This window comes from Cadophora gregata, assembly GCF_030347475.1.
Source record: "Cadophora gregata isolate MNR1 chromosome Unknown scaffold_19, whole genome shotgun sequence".
In the NCBI taxonomy this organism is placed as follows: Eukaryota; Fungi; Ascomycota; class Leotiomycetes; order Helotiales; family Ploettnerulaceae; genus Cadophora; species Cadophora gregata.
This window is the reverse complement of record NW_026695942.1, coordinates 380,419-399,343: the sequence shown is the minus strand read 5'-3', so window position 1 is coordinate 399,343 and position 18,925 is coordinate 380,419. Positions and strand designations below refer to the sequence as shown.

At 49.7% G+C, this 18,925-nt stretch overlaps 2 protein-coding genes across 2 annotated transcripts; one reads left to right on the top strand and one right to left on the bottom strand.

Annotated features, from left to right (window-relative positions):
• Nucleotides 1-10: 10 nt before the first annotated feature.
• Nucleotides 11-2,965, bottom strand: GYP5 (GTPase-activating protein; the record flags this gene model as incomplete). The annotated part of the gene is made up of 6 exons (XM_058500610.1): nucleotides 11-76; nucleotides 128-1,069; nucleotides 1,116-1,870; nucleotides 1,925-2,377; nucleotides 2,439-2,763; nucleotides 2,870-2,965. The coding sequence occupies 6 exons, from the start codon at nucleotides 2,963-2,965 to the stop codon at nucleotides 11-13; spliced, it is 2,637 nt and encodes an 878-aa protein (XP_058349426.1).
• Nucleotides 2,966-5,038: 2,073 nt separating this feature from the next.
• On the top strand, nucleotides 5,039-18,854 carry ONS95_007113 (uncharacterized protein). Its single transcript, XM_058500609.1, has 9 exons — nucleotides 5,039-5,613; nucleotides 5,670-9,669; nucleotides 9,724-13,551; nucleotides 13,601-13,657; nucleotides 13,706-13,840; nucleotides 13,958-14,170; nucleotides 14,234-17,764; nucleotides 17,812-18,156; nucleotides 18,225-18,854. Exons 1-9 carry the CDS (start codon nucleotides 5,566-5,568, stop codon nucleotides 18,317-18,319), a joined length of 12,252 nt encoding a protein of 4,083 aa, XP_058349425.1. The 5' UTR covers nucleotides 5,039-5,565; the 3' UTR covers nucleotides 18,320-18,854.
• Nucleotides 18,855-18,925: the final 71 nt, after the last annotated feature.

The following is an 18,925-nucleotide window of genomic DNA, read 5'->3' as shown; positions in this document are numbered from 1 at the left end:
AACGGAGAGGCTAGTCGCCAAGTGCTTTGCGGAGATCGGTCCATTTCCTCGTGAGTGTCTCGTGAGCGGCGTTGATCTGGAGGTGGTTAGTTGTATTCAAATCCCATTCTGGGGCTAGGGAACAAACCTCTGCGTATTGCATCTTGGTAGCCACAAGCGTCTGTTCCATCTCACCCATCTCCTCTTCCAACCTCGTGTTCTCCTCGTGAACTTCCTGATTTCTCTTCATCAAACGATCCATCTCGCTCTGTAACCTGGCTTCAACCTCCTCGGGCTGCTTCTCGATCACCAGTCTCAGTTCTCGGACTTGACCTTTCAGAGATTCATTCTCATCATTCAGCTCTTCATTCTCAACCTTCGTCCTGACCAAGTCCGTTGCAAGAGCTGCATGTTCAGAATCGTGTTCTTCGACGCGCTCCTCCAGTCGTCGGACCTTCTGTTGGAGGGATTGATTAGTTGACTTCAGATTTTCCAACTCGGCTTCACGCTCCTTTTCCAGACGGGTCTTCTCCTCCCATTCTAGCTTATAAGTCTTGAGGTGCTCGGGTGTGATCTTGACGGCGCAAGCGTCCTGAATGAGTTGATCTGCTCGGTAAACCTCCTTGTCAATACTTGCGCCGGAACTGCCAAAGAAGCCAGACTCAAGAATGGAGCCCGCGGAAGGTGATTGGTCGATATAAACATCGAAAAGTCGGTCCTTGAGGAAATTTGTCAAGGCGACCATATCAGTCATGCCAAGTAGGGTTGCAGCATTCTTTTGCATAAGGACGATTCCGAACTTGATGATAGCTTCTAGACCTTCGCTCAGGATGAGATCGTAAATTCTGAGAACGAGTTGCAGCGGGAACCGGTATGCGAAAAGTGTGAGGAACCATTGAGTGGCATAGAGATGTGGCGTGACTTGACGACGATGAAGATGGCAGTAAAGAGCTGGCTCAAAGTCTTCCAGTAATCTCTCAAACTGGTAGAGGTGCATATGTAATCCTGGCATATCCTGTTTGAACAAGTCTCGAAGGTGGTATTGGTTCATCAATCGTACAAGTAAACAGAACGCTTCTTCTTCGGGCATCTAGAAATGGTTAGGAAAACATCTCACGCTGCGGCTTATGACTTACGTTGAAAAGCAAAGGCATGGCAAGGAAATTCATGCCTTGAGCATATCCTACACCCTCATCGAAGAGAGCATATGCCCTACATACCCCAAACAAACCTTCCTGGAGTCCAGAGCTTGCAGCGAACTTGGAAAAGCTGGTTCGAGCACCAAGATCCCGCTTGATAGCCTTGTCCAGCTTTAACAAGGCTGCCGCATCGTCCTTGGCTTTCTTCTTCTTCACTGCTAAAGTGACAGCTTGGGCTTTGGCCAGGACATCAGGATCCTTTGGTGGGGATGGCGACCGCATCCCATTCGTAATGGTTGTGGCTGGGGTGGAATTGTCTGAATGTATCGAGGAAGCTGATGACACTACTGTCTCATCCTTTTCTTTCCCATTCACGCTCGTAGCTCCGCTTGATCCACTCATGCGATCCTTATCCTTCTCAGTCCCTCGATTGACGAGATCTCGATATACACTCTCAAGCTCCTCATTTTTACTCTGGGCCAGAATTTGCCATACTACTCCACGAATGGCGTTCGGAATACCGGTTGTAATCGCTCGATTCAACTCTTCGGGGCTCGTTCTCGCAACTGCTGTTGGACCTTCGTCTACAACTGCCTGCCACAGATCCCAATCAACAGGTTCAGCTATTGCTGATGGACCTGCCGAAACACCTGCAGCTGTGCCGGGAGCCAATGCAGGATTGACTATCGCTGGATTTGGACTCATCGGAGGATGTGGGGAGGACGGGGATTGGGCATGAAGTGTATCTTCTACTGAAGGGCTGGTAAGACCACCCATGCTGAAAGTCGCACTTCGCGATAGCATACCTGTAAATCCACCACCAGATTTATCGTCATCAGGCAAAGCAGTAATGCCAGCCTCTTCTCTCATCCGTAGCAGCTTGAACCTGTCCCTCAGACTATTCCTTGCTGGCCGCCCATTTGCGCTTGTAGTATGTCCCTCGTCGCCTTCTTCCAATTTGCTCAACATCATCTCGGGATTACTGCTGATCGTTGTAATCGAGGATGCGGTGTTTCTTCGTGCTTCTCTGTCTGGGGACGGTAAAGCAGCGGCAGTCTCTTTCTGTTGTGAAGTATTCCGTGAGAGCCAGGAAAAGGGACTTGTCAACTTTCTTGTCGGCGGCGCGGGAGCTGGGAGGGTATTTGACGGAGGGGCCGCAGGTGGAGGTGACCAAGGTACTGATGGTAGAGCACCGGAGAGTCCTTGAAGAGCAGATTTGGCATTCTTCGGTGGTAGAGGAGGAGGGGGCTTGGAGGCTTCTGTTGGGGAACCTAATCAGTACACTGCATGTGGAGAGCCTGCAGTTGCACAACTACATACCTTGTGAGGCGACAGGTTTTATTGGACTCATATCCTCGTCTAGACTAACATTATCCAAGTTGACATTGTCAAGGGATGAATTGGACACACGATGTGAAGTCAACAGGGGGGAGTTTGGCTGCTTCACATCTTCTGTATCTTGCTGTGTTTCCTCCTTTGACTCCATTGCTGGGACTGACGGTACAGGTGACTGGTCGTTGTCCTTTATTGATTCTGAGTTGCTCTTCGAGGAGGATGGTCGCTTTGTTAGAGACCGAGTCCTCTCCATGGACGGCCTTTTAGGGGGTTCGACCGGAGCGGTATCATTTGCATCTTCAAATGTATCCTGCAGACATATCGCTATTAGCAAAAGTCCTCAAGATTTTGGGTACAGAAGCTGCGATCTATTCCAGTTGCCAGGTATTAGGAGGGGGGTCGCGTATCCAACGTACAGTTTCACGATCAGAGTTGTCCGCATTTGAATCCCTCCTCGTCTGCCCATTTACTGAGACAGAGTCCTCTTTCTCTTTATTCTCGTGTTCCGACATTGTCAGTGGGCCCTTGTGTAAGGTTGAACGGGTTGCTGCAGAGGTAATGTGCTTCCAAGGGCGGCCGATAGGATCAGGAGGTGGTTGAGGCCATCAAAGGATGCTAGCAGCTGTTGCTGGGACAGAAAGGCCTCAATGGTGGTGAATGTGCAGCAATCAGGAGCAGGATGAGTGAAAGGATCCTGCACAACTGAAAAGAGCGTAAGGAGTTGGAGAGTGGTTGGAAGTGGATTCGAGGTTGAGGGTGATCGTGCCTCGATTATTTGGATTGCTGGCCAGGCCAGGGTTGCTCGTCGGAGCTTAAGGTTATCTACGCCGATAGGGGCATCCAATGCAAGCTGTTCAGAACTCGCGAACTCAATGAACGAACGCCGACTGTAGCACTGCGAGGAATGAAGAGACCTCAATATGATGAGAGAAGTTCTTTGTGACGTTTGCAACCAGTCTAAGTTATATTTTACATAAAACGCATAGCTGGCTCATCTCAAGTCATCAGCTGGCACAAGGGTCTCTCGAATGCCCGTCCCCGTCCCTATCCCATCTCGCATCCTCCTCTCGCTCAATCTATTTTGATGTGCCAGGACCGGCTCCAGCCACGGACGCAGGGATAGAGTATGAGCCGTCGACGCCACTGCGAACAGCAAACATTCCTGGCCTATCAAAGTGCCGGAAGGAGGCTGGACGGAATCCTGAAACAAGCGATCTGGAAATCCGTTTGTCGAAGTCAAGGAGGAGTTCAACTCGTTTGCTCCAAGTTCTGAAGAGGTTGCAAGAGACGTTGAGAAGTTGGGTATACAGGCCATAGGTAGATATTGCACACACGTAGGCAAGAGTTCTGAGTGATTCTTGAGATACGATTGCCACGCAATGCCTGTTGCTAGTCGAAGTATGTTGAAATTATCAGAGGGGCAGCTTGGCATTAAGATATACCTACTCAGCCTTAAGGGATTCCAACAGGCTGGGCCATGAGGACACGCTTCGCAGAAGCATTTCTCAGAGAATGATCATGCAATTGCAGTCGTCGTTCTGGAAGGGGAATATCATCGCCTCTCCTAGTAGAATTCCCTTCTAGACAAATAGCCTGGAAGAAAGGGTTTTGAGAGACATACCTATGATTGGATGTGAGCTGCGATATCACATGATCGCTATCAGCCTTGTCACAAGGCTAGCAACCTCGAAGCATCAGGCTGAGAGGAAGGTACTCTGATTTGACTGGAACTGTATAATTGGGGCTGCTATGAATCAACAACTGCTTTCAAAAGAAACTTGAAATTTCACTATCGTGAGTCCAACAATGATTATATCCATCGAGCCCCTCCTCTTTGGAATAAGGGAGAACCTTCTCAAATCTTGCCTTGGGAGCTTTGACCCTCGATGCCAACAAATCAACATGGGTACAAGCTAGCCCATGCAAAAAGCTCTTTTTGTTACCAGAGCTTATTTTCCTTCATGATTGTTTGTGTATCGTGTTGGTGTGATCTATTGTGCTATAACACTGGGTAGCAATAAATAGAATGGTAGATTATGCAGTGAAGTGAACGGCTCTTTGATATTTCAGAGAGCTTAACAAAGCTTCGGTTCATTGTGCCATTTGTATTGGTCTCTGAGTCTTGAGGTGCTCTGGAAAGAGAGATAAATATGTACCCAAATAGTCTGGTATATTGAAGTCAAACAAACGGTAATTTTTCGTCCTGATCATTCCGAGTTGCCTCTTTGATAACCTCTGAAAGTCGCAAGTCAACCGCCTGGAAATGACAAGGGGTTGCCTCTTCGCCGCCTGGCGGATCTGCTTTGGGGAAAGCTCTGACATTTTCTCACGCGGCTCAAAACCCTCCTTTGGGTCGTTGTACATAATGGGCTGTAATGTCTAAAAAGTGAATTCTCTATTGGATATCTTGAAGATGAATATTTCTGTAGATAACAATGCTTTTAAGTTGCCTCATTTGTGCAAAGAAGCGTAAAAAAACCCATCTGTGCCGGCAAGGCTCGCTGCACTGACGTCGCTAAGGGCAAGCGGCCGCAACGCGACATCTTCTCCAGCTACCTTTACCTTGCCTCTACCAAAATCCATCCTCTTCCACTCCACAACCTCCCCCCACCACATCACACAACACCGGCACCAACAAACATCACGAAATTCCCAGATCGAGAGTGCTGGTCCCTCATACCAGCTACTCCATTTCATCTCCATCGATAGAGAATCCGAAGGGCGCCTGCACCGTTCCCTCCGTCACGCTCTTTTCGATCTCTCCAATCCGCGACCCGACATCGCCTTACCTTCTCTCTCAACCTCACCCCAACAGTGTCTGTACATCAGGACATTCCTACTGGAGCTCCAGCCTCGAAAGTTCATCCTTGGAGCAGGTAATATTTTTCTTCGTGATAGCTAATTTACAGATCTCGCGCGGCTACCGCAGAGCACCTAATTCATTCTGCCTATCCCCCACAACTGAACATCAAGCATTCGTCCACATACGGGGTTATCCACCGCGGATGCTCCTTTGACTGTCTGCCAAGCTGTCGGCAGCTAGGATAGGCACGGAGGCAGTGGAGGGGGTCGATAACGAAATCTTAGCGGTCTTTCCGCTCCCGCCATCATCATGGTCCGAGTAACGAAGACTATGCAAGCGAGGCATGCCGAATCCTTGGTGAGCTTTAGATAAAGGTAATCTAATTAGCTATACATTGCTGAGGGAGTCTATAGTCACCATTCGTCAAGGAGTTCCGCAACGCGGCGTGTACAGTTTCCTTGCCCCTCCTCCCACAACATCTTGCAACGTTCCCGTCAAGATGGCCGTTTCCTCGGGGCGACCTCTACCACTGGATCTCCCTCTTAAACCGGTTCGACGATATTCTCGACAGATTCTGCAGTACATACAAGCTTGAGGATCCTCAGATCAGCAATTTTGGTTGCGAGATTCTCAAGTCGGGGATCGACGAAAAGGAAGTGGCTTCTCCCACAGGACATGATCTCGAAGCACTGGGATACTCTGCGGAGGGAGATAGAGAGTTGGTGGAGTCAATATTGAACTTCTCGAAGATGCTGCTACAGAATTGCGGAAATCGAAGCGTTTACGCAAGCAGTTCACATCTGAACAAGCTGTTGAACAGTACTTCTCTTTCGCTCCTGGAAGTCACACTGGAGCTGGGTTCGGAATTGGCTCAGAGATACCAAGCAGCTATGAAGCGCATGAATATTCCACTTCGTCATGTTAGTCAGGCCCTTCTTGCCAACCACTACAACATCAATCTGGACCGAGTATTGCAGCTGGCCTTACCATTCTCGAAGAATGTAACGACTGCGGCGGAGTCTGTTCACCCTACAACTCCTGCTACTCCGACTGTCAAGGGTAAAGAAAAGGCACTCTTCAGCACTCCAACAACAAAAGGTGCCACAACTACAGTGTACGCCACTGATCTGGTTACTATCGTCAAGGGCGGGTCTGTGGTAGGCAGCAGCCCCAAGAGTGTCCGGAATGGCGCAACTACTCTATCAAATTCAGAAACTGATTGGGAAGAGTGGGGAGATGTAAAGCTCACATTTTATCCAAAGACGAATGTCGAGCCAGATACTAATGGAACTACCAACACCTCTGCTCCGGCACCTTACACTCCTCCTCAAGGAATGCCCACAACTCCAACACCTTCACGGAGATCTAATCTTGGGCCCGGTTCATCACGCGCTGACAGACATACTGCCAGCGACGAGTCCCCGTCTACCCTACCTCGTGCTTCTACATTTCCTACCATTAATACCGAAGATACCCCGCGTCCTAATTTCAAGGTCATTGAAATTTCTTGCTCCAAAATCAAGGCTACTGGTCTACATGCGCTCCTGGCCGAGCATATGTCGGATCTGCCGGTTGATCAGAAATATGAGTTGTTGACAAAGCTTCGTGTCGCAGATGCATTGACAACCTCCGTAGAGACAAGACGCCAAATGCTAGCTGTCAGATTATTGGCTATCACAAATTTGGCATACATCCATCCTGAAGCCACCTTCCTGGAGAATGTCCTAAAGCAAGACAGCGAAGAGCCACGCCGATTACAGCTCATATATCAACTTGCGGAGCTGATTCACCCACCTGCTGATGGCGATGTTGCTGTACCTCGGTCTATTCAGACATTGGCATTTGCTGTGTTGGATGCCATGGCAAATCTTCAGACCCCGTTCGCAGATGTCTGTGCTGCGCTAAACACCAATGTCAATCACGGAGTTCTTCTCTACGTTGTCCGCAAGGCTGTTGCTGAGATGGGCAATACGGAGGAGGAACCGCAGCGCTCAGAGGACGATGTTTGGCGTGATACACTCTTCTCGCTCCTTGCTAACTTGTCGGTCAATCCTCGCACTGGGACCGATCTCATCACAGCTGGACTCATGCCTATCTTGGTTGAAGTCTTGACCCTCCGGACTGACATCGCCGAGCGTTACCATCCTCTGGTTCTTAGCTTTCTCGACACCATCATGTACAGCGCACGAGAGGCTTTTACCGCGCTTGTCGGAGCCGATGGGCTTGATTCGGTGTCTAGCTTGATCGTCTACGAAGTAGGCTCTGCTGCAGACAATGCCGCTGCTGGGAATGGAATGCCAATCCAGTACCGATCTTCGATGGTGGATTACGATATTCCTTTCTTCCAACAGCAGACTTTGAAATGGCTTTTCAAGTTCATCCACCATATGATGTCAACTGCTGGTGGCTACGGTGGAAATTTCGACCGTCTGTTGAGAAACTTGATTGACTCATCCCAACTGCTCGCCAGCCTTCGTCAAATCATTGGAAATGCGCGCCTCTATGGCTCGACCGTCTGGACCAATGCTGTCAGCATTCTCAACGACTTCATCAACAATGAGCCAACCAGTTTTGCAGTCATCGCGGAAGCTGGACTCAGCCGAGGTCTCCTCGAGGCTGTCACCGGTACAACCATCAGCATGCCGGTTGAGCCAAAGACTTCACAGGCTGAGGTGAGCGCCTCAACTGACGACGCAGCTGACTCCACTGTTACCGACAGCTCTCCATCTCCTAACTCGGACGACGAAGATGCCGATAGCACTAGTGAGGAGGCGTATAAGGTGACTCCGATCACACCAGCCATGTTGCAAGTTCCACGCGAAGGACAGCTTGCTCGCGGCATCCTTCCAAACTCAGAAACTATCAACATTGTGCCACAAGCATTCAGTGCTATCTGCCTGAACAATGCCGGAATGAAGATGTTTCAGGCGTCCAAGGCCCTTGAAATTTTCTTTGAGATCTTCGAGAGCCCTGAGCATGTCAAGTGTATGGAGTCGAATAAGGAGCTACCCAGTAGCCTTGGGGGTAGTTTTGATGAGCTAGTTCGCCATCATCCACCTCTAAAGGACGCAATTATGACATCGATTGTCAATATGGTTGCTCGTGTTGACTACCTGTGCAAAAGCAAGGCTGAGTCTGACAACATCGGTGCGAAGCTATGGACAACAGACAGTACAGGAAATCCGGTGGTTGCAAACGACCAGATCAGTCTTTCTCTTGTCGATCGTTCCATCAAAGGCAAGGGCAAGGCTGTCGATGATAGTGGAGATGTGGAAATGCGGGATGCTGACACAGCCTCTCTTTCTGCCCCGACTGCTTCGTCTACACCAGCGGACATCAATTCGACTGTATCGATGACTCCCTACATCACTGCTGTTGCAACATTCCTCTCTTCCATGTTCGGCAATACCTCAGCTCGGGCTGAGTTCTGTCACAAGGGCGGCCTTGAATACATCCTCAATCTTGCGCATTCCCCATGTCTTGCGTACGACTTTGGAGATTCTTCGGCGTGTCGCACATTTCACCATGTGATTGCCCAGCTTGCAGACGCGAAGCCGTATCTTGTTATGCCCTCCTTGTTGAAAAGAGCTCTGAGTGCTGCTGATGACCTGCAACCATTCATCGCTCACGATGGGGAAAGTTACTTCTTTGCGCCATTCGTCAGTACAGAGGCTTGTCAATCCGCAGATGTCGCCACCCTTTCAAAGGGCACAAAGTTTGCTAAGGCACTAGTCAACCTACATTCATTGATTCCCACGATCAACATGTGCTTCCAAGCATCGGCTTTCAACCACAGAGGCGGCACTACCGTCTTCAATCAAGTCAATGTTGCGGATTACTATGTTCAGCTTGTTAAGACTCTCGGTCCACTACTAGGGGCATCTCTGCAGGAAGATATGCGATTGCGAAAATCTGTTCCAGAATCATGGCAGAACTCGAGCCGTGTGAAAGAGTCTGGATTTGGAGAGTCATGTCCTGAGCCTCTTGTGGCAACCGACTCACCTGCTCCTGCTGAGCCTGCCGCCGAGCTGCCACCCCCAGCCACTACTGCTAACGCTGCTAATGGTGACGTGCCAGATGCTCCGGAAAGCAAGCCAGCTATCCCGGAAAAGTCGCCAAAGACGGTATCGAAAGCTGAGCAGTCAAGTCCATCCTTCAAGAACTATCAAACCCTCAGATATCTTCTTGGAAAGATGTCCAGAGTTATTACTCCGTTCTTCCAGACTCTTGGGAAGGCACTGGTGAGCAAAAGGGTTCCAGATAATTTTCAGAAGCAAGGAGTGTTAGCTATTGCGGATGCTCTGGTGGAGTCAATCTTGAGCCAGCTCACTCCATCTGAGGATGACTACTCGCCAGAAACTTTCTCGTACTGGATCGGAATATTGCACTGCCTCAAAGACATGTTGATTGAGAGTAAGTACCTGCCCAGCCTATCGAAAGAAGAAATTCTCACTAACTCTGGTCCAGATTCGCGTCACAATGAGCGTCCCATCCAGACCATTACAATTGTTTTGCTAGCTTTCAAGGAGCACGATGGAATGAAGACACTCAACCGTATATTGGAGATCTTCACATCAGAGATCCGAAAGGCTACGATTCCTGTTCCAGAAATCCATGAGAAGAAACCCGAAGAGTTCATGTTGTATGAGCTTGCAACTGCAGGAACCTCGAGTATTCTTTCTCTGTATAGCCAGATGGTCAATGGGCGAAACTTGATCGAAGCTACTCAGACCATTTCGTTGTCAGGACGAGCCGACCGAGAAAGACGATTGGAACTTGGCGACGTGTTCTCCCCAGCTCAATTGCTTGTTGAGTTACGAATGGCCATTCTTCCCCTTATTCGCAATCTATGGGGATCTGATCTCATCGAAAAGGGCACAAGCCAAATATCTGAGAAACTTATTGAGGTAATCCGCACCATTGCGACGGCTGATCACGAAGGAGGTGCGCACAAGAGAGGCGATGCTCCAATGAATCCAGCCAAGCAAGTTCGCAAAACCTTCAAGCCGAACGCCGAATACCAATCTGCCCTAGCTGCATCGGATGTTACCGATGCTGGTAATGCTGATATTGCAGATGAGGCTCTCTACCGTTGCAACAATAATCTCACATCTTCCATGGAGTACTACAGACTGGCTGCTGCAGACCCCTCACACCGCCACCCAGTTCCAGCTGGTGACATTGCTTATGGAACACCTGAAGCAAATCCAGTCTCTCGGCCTCAAACCAGCATCTCAACTGGTACTGCGACTCCTGAAGATCATGCAATGGCAGGAAGTGTCAGGGATATTGTCGGTGCTCTCAATGATATCGTGCCGCCCCCTGGCAGCGCTATAGCTGGTGATGGCGCAAGTCTTGACCAAGCTCTGGCCCAGGTGGTCAACAACTATGCGAATAGAGGTGCAGATGGTCTTGCTGCATCCTCAGAGTCGACTCCAACAGGCTCAACAGCTCCGAAGGCAACTACCGCTGTGGAGGCCGTCCCGAATCGAGTCACAGTCGATGACCTCAACAATGAACGCGCTCTGATTCGGGACAATCTGATCGATAAGTGCTTGGATGTCATCAATGCTCACGGCGAAGTGACCTTTGAAGTTTCGGATCTGATCACGACAGTGGTCAACAAGTCTGATGACCCACCATCACAACGAAAGGTTGTTAGTGAAACCCTAGTTGTTGCTCTCATGTCTTTCGCTGGTGAAGAGGATCTAAGCGCAACTGGTAAGAAAGTTGCTGCCTACGCACATCTACTTGGTCTCATGCTCCGAGACAAGCTGTTCTACACGGCCGCCGTCGACGAATTGAAGGAAAATCTTGGCACGTTGCTCACATTCATCAAGCTGTCTCCTAAGCACTCTGGAGAGGAGTCTTCACCATGGGTACCCCAAATTCTACTCATCGTCGAGATGCTATTGAGCGATGATGCTCGACCACAAAAAACCAAATGGACAGTGCCAAAGGACGAGAACGATGTCCCAGAGCCTCCTGTACTGGAAGTCGTCGAGCCTGCGGTTGGGCCAGAAGAGCGTGCTCAGCTTTTGGACGCTATCCTAGACATTCTCATTCGCATCGGCAAGGATGAACGCCTTGCACTTGCAGTTTTGCGAATTTTGGTCATCTTGACTCGAACCCGATCAATTGCCCAAAGCATTGGTGAGAAGAAGAATATTCAAAGACTCTTTGTAATGGCCAAGCAACTCGCTGGGGCAAGCTCTGCTAAGATCCAGGGTCCATTGATGATCATTCTTCGTCACATCATCGAAGACGATGAGACCATCAAGCAAGTCATGCGATCAGAAATTAAGGCATATCTGGACACCAATCGTCAAGCACGCAATATTGATGAGAAGACTTATCTTCGTGGACTCTCACACACAGCTTTGCGAAATCCGGAACTGTTTGTTGAAGTTACCAACGAAATGGTAAAGATTAATCGTTGGACTTATCAGGCTCATGATGGTCGCCCTCATTCCCTGGTCTTGAAAGAGCGAGCTCCAGAGCCTGCTGCCAAGTACGACAGCGTACAACCTACTGTTCAGGCGACTGAAGATTTAACCATCCAGGACGTAAAGACAACCACCGAGGTCGTGGACACAGATATGCCAGATGTCTCCAAGCCCATCGGACACGAGCAGAAGTTACCAGTGGTGGAGAACCCTGATGGAGTGATTCACTTCTTACTCTGTGAGCTGCTCAACTACAGAGATGTTGAAGACAAAGATCCTGCAGTGGCTCCAGCCACTTCCGAGAGCAATTCAGCCAGCAATGGAGACGTGTTGAGTAGGGTCTCGTCCTCGGACTCGGATTCCACTACGGCCAAGGACCCTAAGGGCAAGCCACCTTCCAAGCAAGAGTTTAAGGCCGAGGAGCACCCCATCTACATCTATAGATGTTTCATTCTCCAGTGTCTCACGGAGTTATTGTCATCATACAACCGTACCAAGATCGAGTTCATCAACTTCAAGCGCAGTGCTCCGCCTCAGTCCATGACCCCGTCCAAACCCCGATCGAGTGTAGTCAACTACCTTCTCTTCGATATCATTCCTCTTGGCACATTGGACCATGCCGAAAATACAACCTTGCGCAAGAAGCTTGTAACTTCGAGCTGGGCGGACTCTGTACTAACAGCCCTTCTGTGCAAGACCGGGGAAGTACCTGTCGACAAGACTCACGAGCCATACGATAGCGACAGCGAGCCAGATCTTCTATTCGTCCGCCGTTTTGTCCTGGAAAACATTCTCAAGGCCTACACTCAGGCAAGCACATCGACTGAGCCACTTGATGTCAAGTACGCACGAATGCTGTCCCTTGCGGATCTCATGAATCACATTATGAACGGAAAGGAGAACGTTGGTCCCACAGACACCTCCGTTGCCAGCGCGTCCCAAAAGCAGCTTCGCCGTATTATGTTCGAAAAGGGCTTCGTCGCAGCTCTGACTGCTTCCATTGCAGATGTTGATCTCAATTTCCCCGGTGCCAAGCGCGCTGTGAAGTACATCTTGCGACCCCTCAAGACACTTACCACAACTGCTGTCAGTCTGAGTGACCTGTCCTTAATATCTGCAACTGCCGGCCAAGGTGATGAGGATGAGATTGAGTCCGCGACCTCCATGTCTGAACCAGAAGACGATCGTGAGGAAACTCCAGACTTGTTTAGAAACTCGACCCTTGGCATGCTCGAATACGGCAGAGAAGAGGACTCGTCGTCAGAATCCGATGATGGAGACGAGGAGATGTATGAGGGCGAGTACGAAGATGAGATGGACTACGATGAGGATGGTCCAGGAGATGATGAAGATAACATCAGCGATGAGGACGAAGAAATCGAAGGCATGGAAGGCATGGGGCCTATCGAAGGAGTCGATGGAGACCATGGCCTAGACGTCGAAGTCATAATGGCAGACGATGACGAAGACGACGAAGACGACTCGAGTAGCGGCGATGACGACGATGACTCCGAAGATGATGATGGCCGTGTTGAAATCATCGATGAGGCTGGAAACATCCAACAGCTCGCTGACGATGATATGGGCGATTGGGAAAGTGATAACGATGAGGACGATGATGCAGAGGAAGAAGATTACGAAGGTCAAGCCGCTGACGCTGAAGAAGAGCAAATGCATGCTATGGAAATGGGCGGGCCAATCGGCCACCTTGTCCGTGCTCTTGGTGGGGACGTTGAGGCTGCCGACATGATTGAACGCATGGAAGCTGCTGAAGGCATGGACCATGATGAAGACGACGAAGATGAGGAGCGTATTCCTGGAGAGTATGCGGAGGATGATGAAGAAGAGGGTATGTTTCTCTCTACAACATTTCAGATATTAGAACTAACATGTACCAGGTGATGAGGAGGATGAAGATGAGATGGACGAAGAGATGTTGTTTGACCAATATCCACGTACGTTCTACTCTATCTTGATGGTATGTAATCGCTAACATCGTACAGTTGATGGTCCTGGAGGAATCAACTTTGGTTGGCAAGATGAGGCTGAGCCACCGATGGTTGTCCACCGTCGTGCTCGCGGTGGCTTCTCCCCATTCCCTATGGGATTTGCTGGCGGTCCTCGTGATCCGCTGGGTGGTACGTACCAGGAAATTATTATCTCTTTGCAAGGAGGGTTTCAAGATTTTTTGTGGGGGCGCCGCGACAATGGACCTCTAAGAACCCCACCCACGAACAGAACTAATGCAAATACAGTGCCAGAGTATCGACCGTCGTACAGATCGCATCGACCAGGTGCGTCCGCATCACGTGGAGCAGGAGATGATGGGACCAATCCATTGCTCCAGAGAAGTCATCTTGGCGGACCAAGCCGAAATGGCACCAGCCGTGTACCTTCTATGGGAAGCTGGATCCAAGCTATGGGTGGCCCTGGTGGAGAGATATTAGATATCGGCGGCCGACCCTTTGGTGAGAGCCCTGCAGCTGCTGCTCTGTTGGATGAAGTCATTAGATCCTTACCGCCTATGCCAGGTCACATTGCACGTCACGGACAAGCTCTCCAATTCCACATCACTGCTGCCCCGGGTCAGCCATTCCCACCTGATCTTCAAGCTATGTTCAGTATGCGTCCATCTCGATTCGAGAGACAACGAGAAGCAACTGAGCCTGGAAACGTCGCCTTCTTTACCCCTCTGTCCACAACTGCTCGATGGCTCGAGGAAGCTAAGATTGTCTTTGGTCCCACGGGCGTGGAGAGATCTAACGATCTTGCTGGTGCGATTTTATCACTCCTCGTGCCCCCTGCTATTGAGCTCGACAAGGCAAACAAAGCAGCCGAGGCCGAAAAGACTCGTAAGCTCGAGGAGGAAATCAAGAAGAAGCTTAAGGAGGAGCAGATTGCAAGGGAGAAGAGGGAAGAGGAAGAGAGAATTGCAAAGGAAAAGAAGGAAGCTGAAGAGCGAGAGGAGGCTGAGCGAGTCGCTGCAGAGGCACTTGCTGCTCGAAGCCCCGAGGAGGAGACAAGTGATGCCCAAGCTGGTGTCGAGCCCCAAGAACGGGATGCCATGGATGGTGTCGAATCCGAAGTCCCAGCACAAGCAGCGTCGGCCGACCAAGCTGACGAAACTCCGGCAGCAGACCGTCCGAGAATCACAACTATGATTCGCGGAGCTCCATTTGATATCACGGACCTTGGTGTTGATGCCGATTTCCTGGCCGAATTGCCAGATGATATTCGAGAAGAAGTCATCATGTCAGCAGTTGCTGAGCGAAGATCCACTGCTGCCGCAACCGGTGCTCAACCTACGGATATTGATCAAGAATTCCTAGATGCTCTGCCGGAAGACATTCGTGACGAGATCATTCAGCAAGAGAGACAAGACAGACGTCGTCGTGAACGTGAGGAGCGTAACCGCGCAGCTGCTGCAGCCAGTGGCGGAGCTGTTGCCGGTGATATGGATGCGGCAACAATCTTAGCTACTCTTCCGCCAGCTCTGAGAAACCAAGTGCTCATGGAACAGGACGACGAGACTCTAGCCCAACTTCCACCTGAGCTCGCCGCACAGGCGCGAGCTATTCTAAGAGAGCAAGTTGGTCACGGTAGAGTGCCGGCTCAATTTGCACGCAGAGTTCCACCCCCCGGTGAGCCTCGTGCGCCCAATGCCGAAAGACCTCAACGTCGTGCCATTGTCCAGATGCTCGACAAGTCTGGCATTGCAACTCTTTTACGTCTGATGTTCATATTTCAGCATGGAAGTCTTCGAAGCACACTCAATTCTGTTCTCCAGAATATCTCGTTGAATCGACACAACAGAAATGAGGTCATTAGCACTCTTTTGCACATTCTCCAAGACGGTAGCGTTGATATGACTGCTGTTGAGAGAAGCTTCGCCCATCTCTCGCTACGAGCCAAGCAACCAAAAGATGCTCAGCCCAAGACTCCTCAACCACAGTCTTTGAAGAGAGCTCTCACAACCTTGGGACCTGTTACACAGACAACCTTTGAAGCTTCTCCTCTCATGGTTGTTCAACAATGTTTGGCTGCCTTGGTCTCCCTGAATCAGGTCAATCCTCACATCCCAGCATATTTCTTGACCGAGCACAATACTGTCGAAGGTCTCAAGCGTAGTGTCAGCCGTAAGGGCAAGGGCAAGGAGAACAAGGCCGCAAAGTACGCCCTCAATTCTCTGCTTAGCCTTCTGGGCCGTGACCTCATCATGGAGAGCTCAAGTGTTATGGAGTCTCTGTCCACGTTATTGAACATGATTACCTCCCCGCTCCAAGGTCTTCAACGTAAACAAAAGGAGGCTGAAGAGGCCAAGAAGAAGGCCGCGGAAGCCGCAGCAGCAGCCGAAGCTGCTCCTTCTATCACATCGCCAGAGACCACGACAACTACGACTGACCAGCCTAGCGAGGCTCAAGGAGATGCACCTATCTCCGAGGCATCCCCTGCCGTCGAAGTTACACAAGTTCAACCTGAAGCGGGCGAGGCATCAACATCTCCTGCTGCTCAGGAGCCAAAGCCGGACGCTGCCAAGGATGAAGAGAAGTCAAAGGAAAAGAAGGTCACCGTTTTCACACCACCCGTCATTCCAGAGCACAACTTGAAGCTTGTCATCAACATCTTCGTTGCACGTGAGTGCTCCTCAAAGACCTTCCGAGAGACACTGTCTACTATCAAGAATCTTTCTACTATTCCCAACGCCAAGGCTGTTTTTGGGCGCGAACTCATCTCCAAGGCCCAAGGACTCGGTGAGATCATTCTCGTCGATCTCGAGGAACTTCTTCCGCAAATCCAGAAGGCCACCACTGGCACTGAGATTCAAGGTGTGGCACTGGCCAAGTTCTCGCCTGGTGGTTCGGATCAAAACAAGTTGCTCCGAGTCTTGACTGCTCTTGATCATCTATTCGACCCTAAGCGTGAGAAGAAGGACAAGCCAAATGAGGTGGAGCCTGAGGGCGAGTCGTCTCAATTAGTAGAGAAGCAAGATCTCTTGTCTTCGCTGTACGAAAATCCTACATTCGGTCGTATGTGGGAACGACTCAGCTCTTGTCTCAGTGCCATCAGACAACGAGAGCACATGCTCAATGTCGCTACCATTCTTCTGCCTCTCATTGAGGCATTGATGGTCGTATGCAAGAACACCACTTTGAAGGATACTCCAATTTCTCGAACTCAACACGGGAAGGAGATGCTCTTGACAAGCCCTCCACCCGAGAGCCAAATGGAGAGTTTGTTCTACACCTTTACTGAGGAGCATCGCAAGATTCTTAACGACCTCGTTCGACACACTCCCAAGTTGATGTCTGGCACATTTTCCCTCTTGGTCAAGAATCCTAAGGTATTGGAGTTCGACAACAAGCGCAACTACTTCTCTCGAAGCATTCATGCCAAGGCTCCAAACACCCGTCAGTCATTCGCCCCTCTTCAATTATCAGTTCGCCGAGACCAGGTCTTCCATGATTCCTTCAAGTCTCTCTACTTCCAAACTGGCGACCAGATGAAGTATGGCAAGCTCAGTATCCGATTTCATGGTGAAGAGGGTGTCGATGCTGGCGGTGTTACTCGTGAATGGTTCCAAGTACTTTCGCGCCAGATGTTTGACCCAGGATACGCTCTCTTTGTTCCTGTTTCTTCTGACAGAACTACCTTCCACCCCAATCATTCCAGTGGTATCAACGAGGAGCATCTCATGTTCTTCAAGTTCATCGGACGCATCATTGGCAAGGCTCTTTACGAGGGTCGTGTATTGGACTGTCATTTCAGTCGGGCTGTGTACAAGCGTATTCTTGGCAAGGCTGTCTCCGTTAAGGATATGGAGTCTCTTGATCTAGACTACTACAAGTCACTTATCTGGATGCTTGAGAATGATATTACCGACATCATTACGGAGACCTTCTCTACGGAGCAAGAACGCTTTGGTGTCACCGAGACAGTGGACTTTATTCCAAATGGTCGCAATATCGCAGTGACTGAAGAGAACAAGCATGAATATGTCCGCTTGATGACTGAGTTTAGACTCACTGGGTCGGTCAAGGAGCAGTTGGATGAGTTCTTGAGAGGTAATTTTACTGTGTTCATTTTGGTGATTGGTGCTAACGATGAAAAGGTTTCCATGATATTATTCCCGCTGAACTGGTTGTCATTTTCAACGAGCAAGAGTTGGAGTTGTTGATTTCCGGTCTTCCTGAGATCGACGTTGACGACTGGAAGAGCAACACTGAGTATCACAATTACACGGCCTCCTCTCCACAGATCCAGTGGTTCTGGAGAGCTGTTCGCTCATACGATAAGGAAGAGCGCGCTAAGCTTCTGCAATTCGTTACAGGAACCAGTAAGGTGCCTCTGAACGGCTTCAAGGAACTGGAGGGCATGAATGGCTTCAGCCGATTCAACATTCATCGTGATTATGGAAACAAAGATAGACTGCCAAGTTCGCATACTTGCTTTAACCGTAAGTCACTCTCTTCAATTTTCCCCATGCTCTTTGCAAGGACAACTTCGCTAACATCTAAATCACAGAACTTGACCTCCCAGAGTACGAAAGCTACGAGGCTCTTCGCAAGCAAGTCCTCACTGCCATCACAGCTGGAAGCGAGTATTTTGGATTCGCATAAGCAACACACCCCCCATTCTTCTTTCAGATTGACGACTTTCTTTCTCTCTCGATTCTGCGTTTACGACATCATGCATTGCAGGCCTTGATCAGCATTTTCGACGGCGTCTGAACTGAAACTCGAACTTGAACTTGAACTTGAACTTCAACTATCACCTATTTTTTCCCACTGGGTTGTCTTATGTTGTTTGCGAAATTTTTTGCGGATGGTTTGGCATGGGGAAGATATTACACTCACATTGACTTTATCCGGCCTTATCAACGATACATCATCTCAACTTCCTCTGGGCGCCCGCAACGAAGTGCAGGTCGTTTGTGGATTGTCCCGGGTTTTATGAGTTGGTCCTCTGATTTGGTGGGTCGATGAGGGTGGATTTGACATATGAATGGGTGGAGGATGGATGGATGGACGGTGCGTACATGGAGTGGAGTGCGCGCGGGTATGTAAAATAGATAGCTGGCTGGTTGGGCTGGACTGGGCTGGGGTTACATCTTTTGATGTGGTGGGCAGATAGCAATAGAGCGTGTTTATTACGAATTGGTGAACTTTATGCAATTGTGATGCGGATTGTTATTTGTGAAGCTGGGAGGTTAATGAATGTGGGCA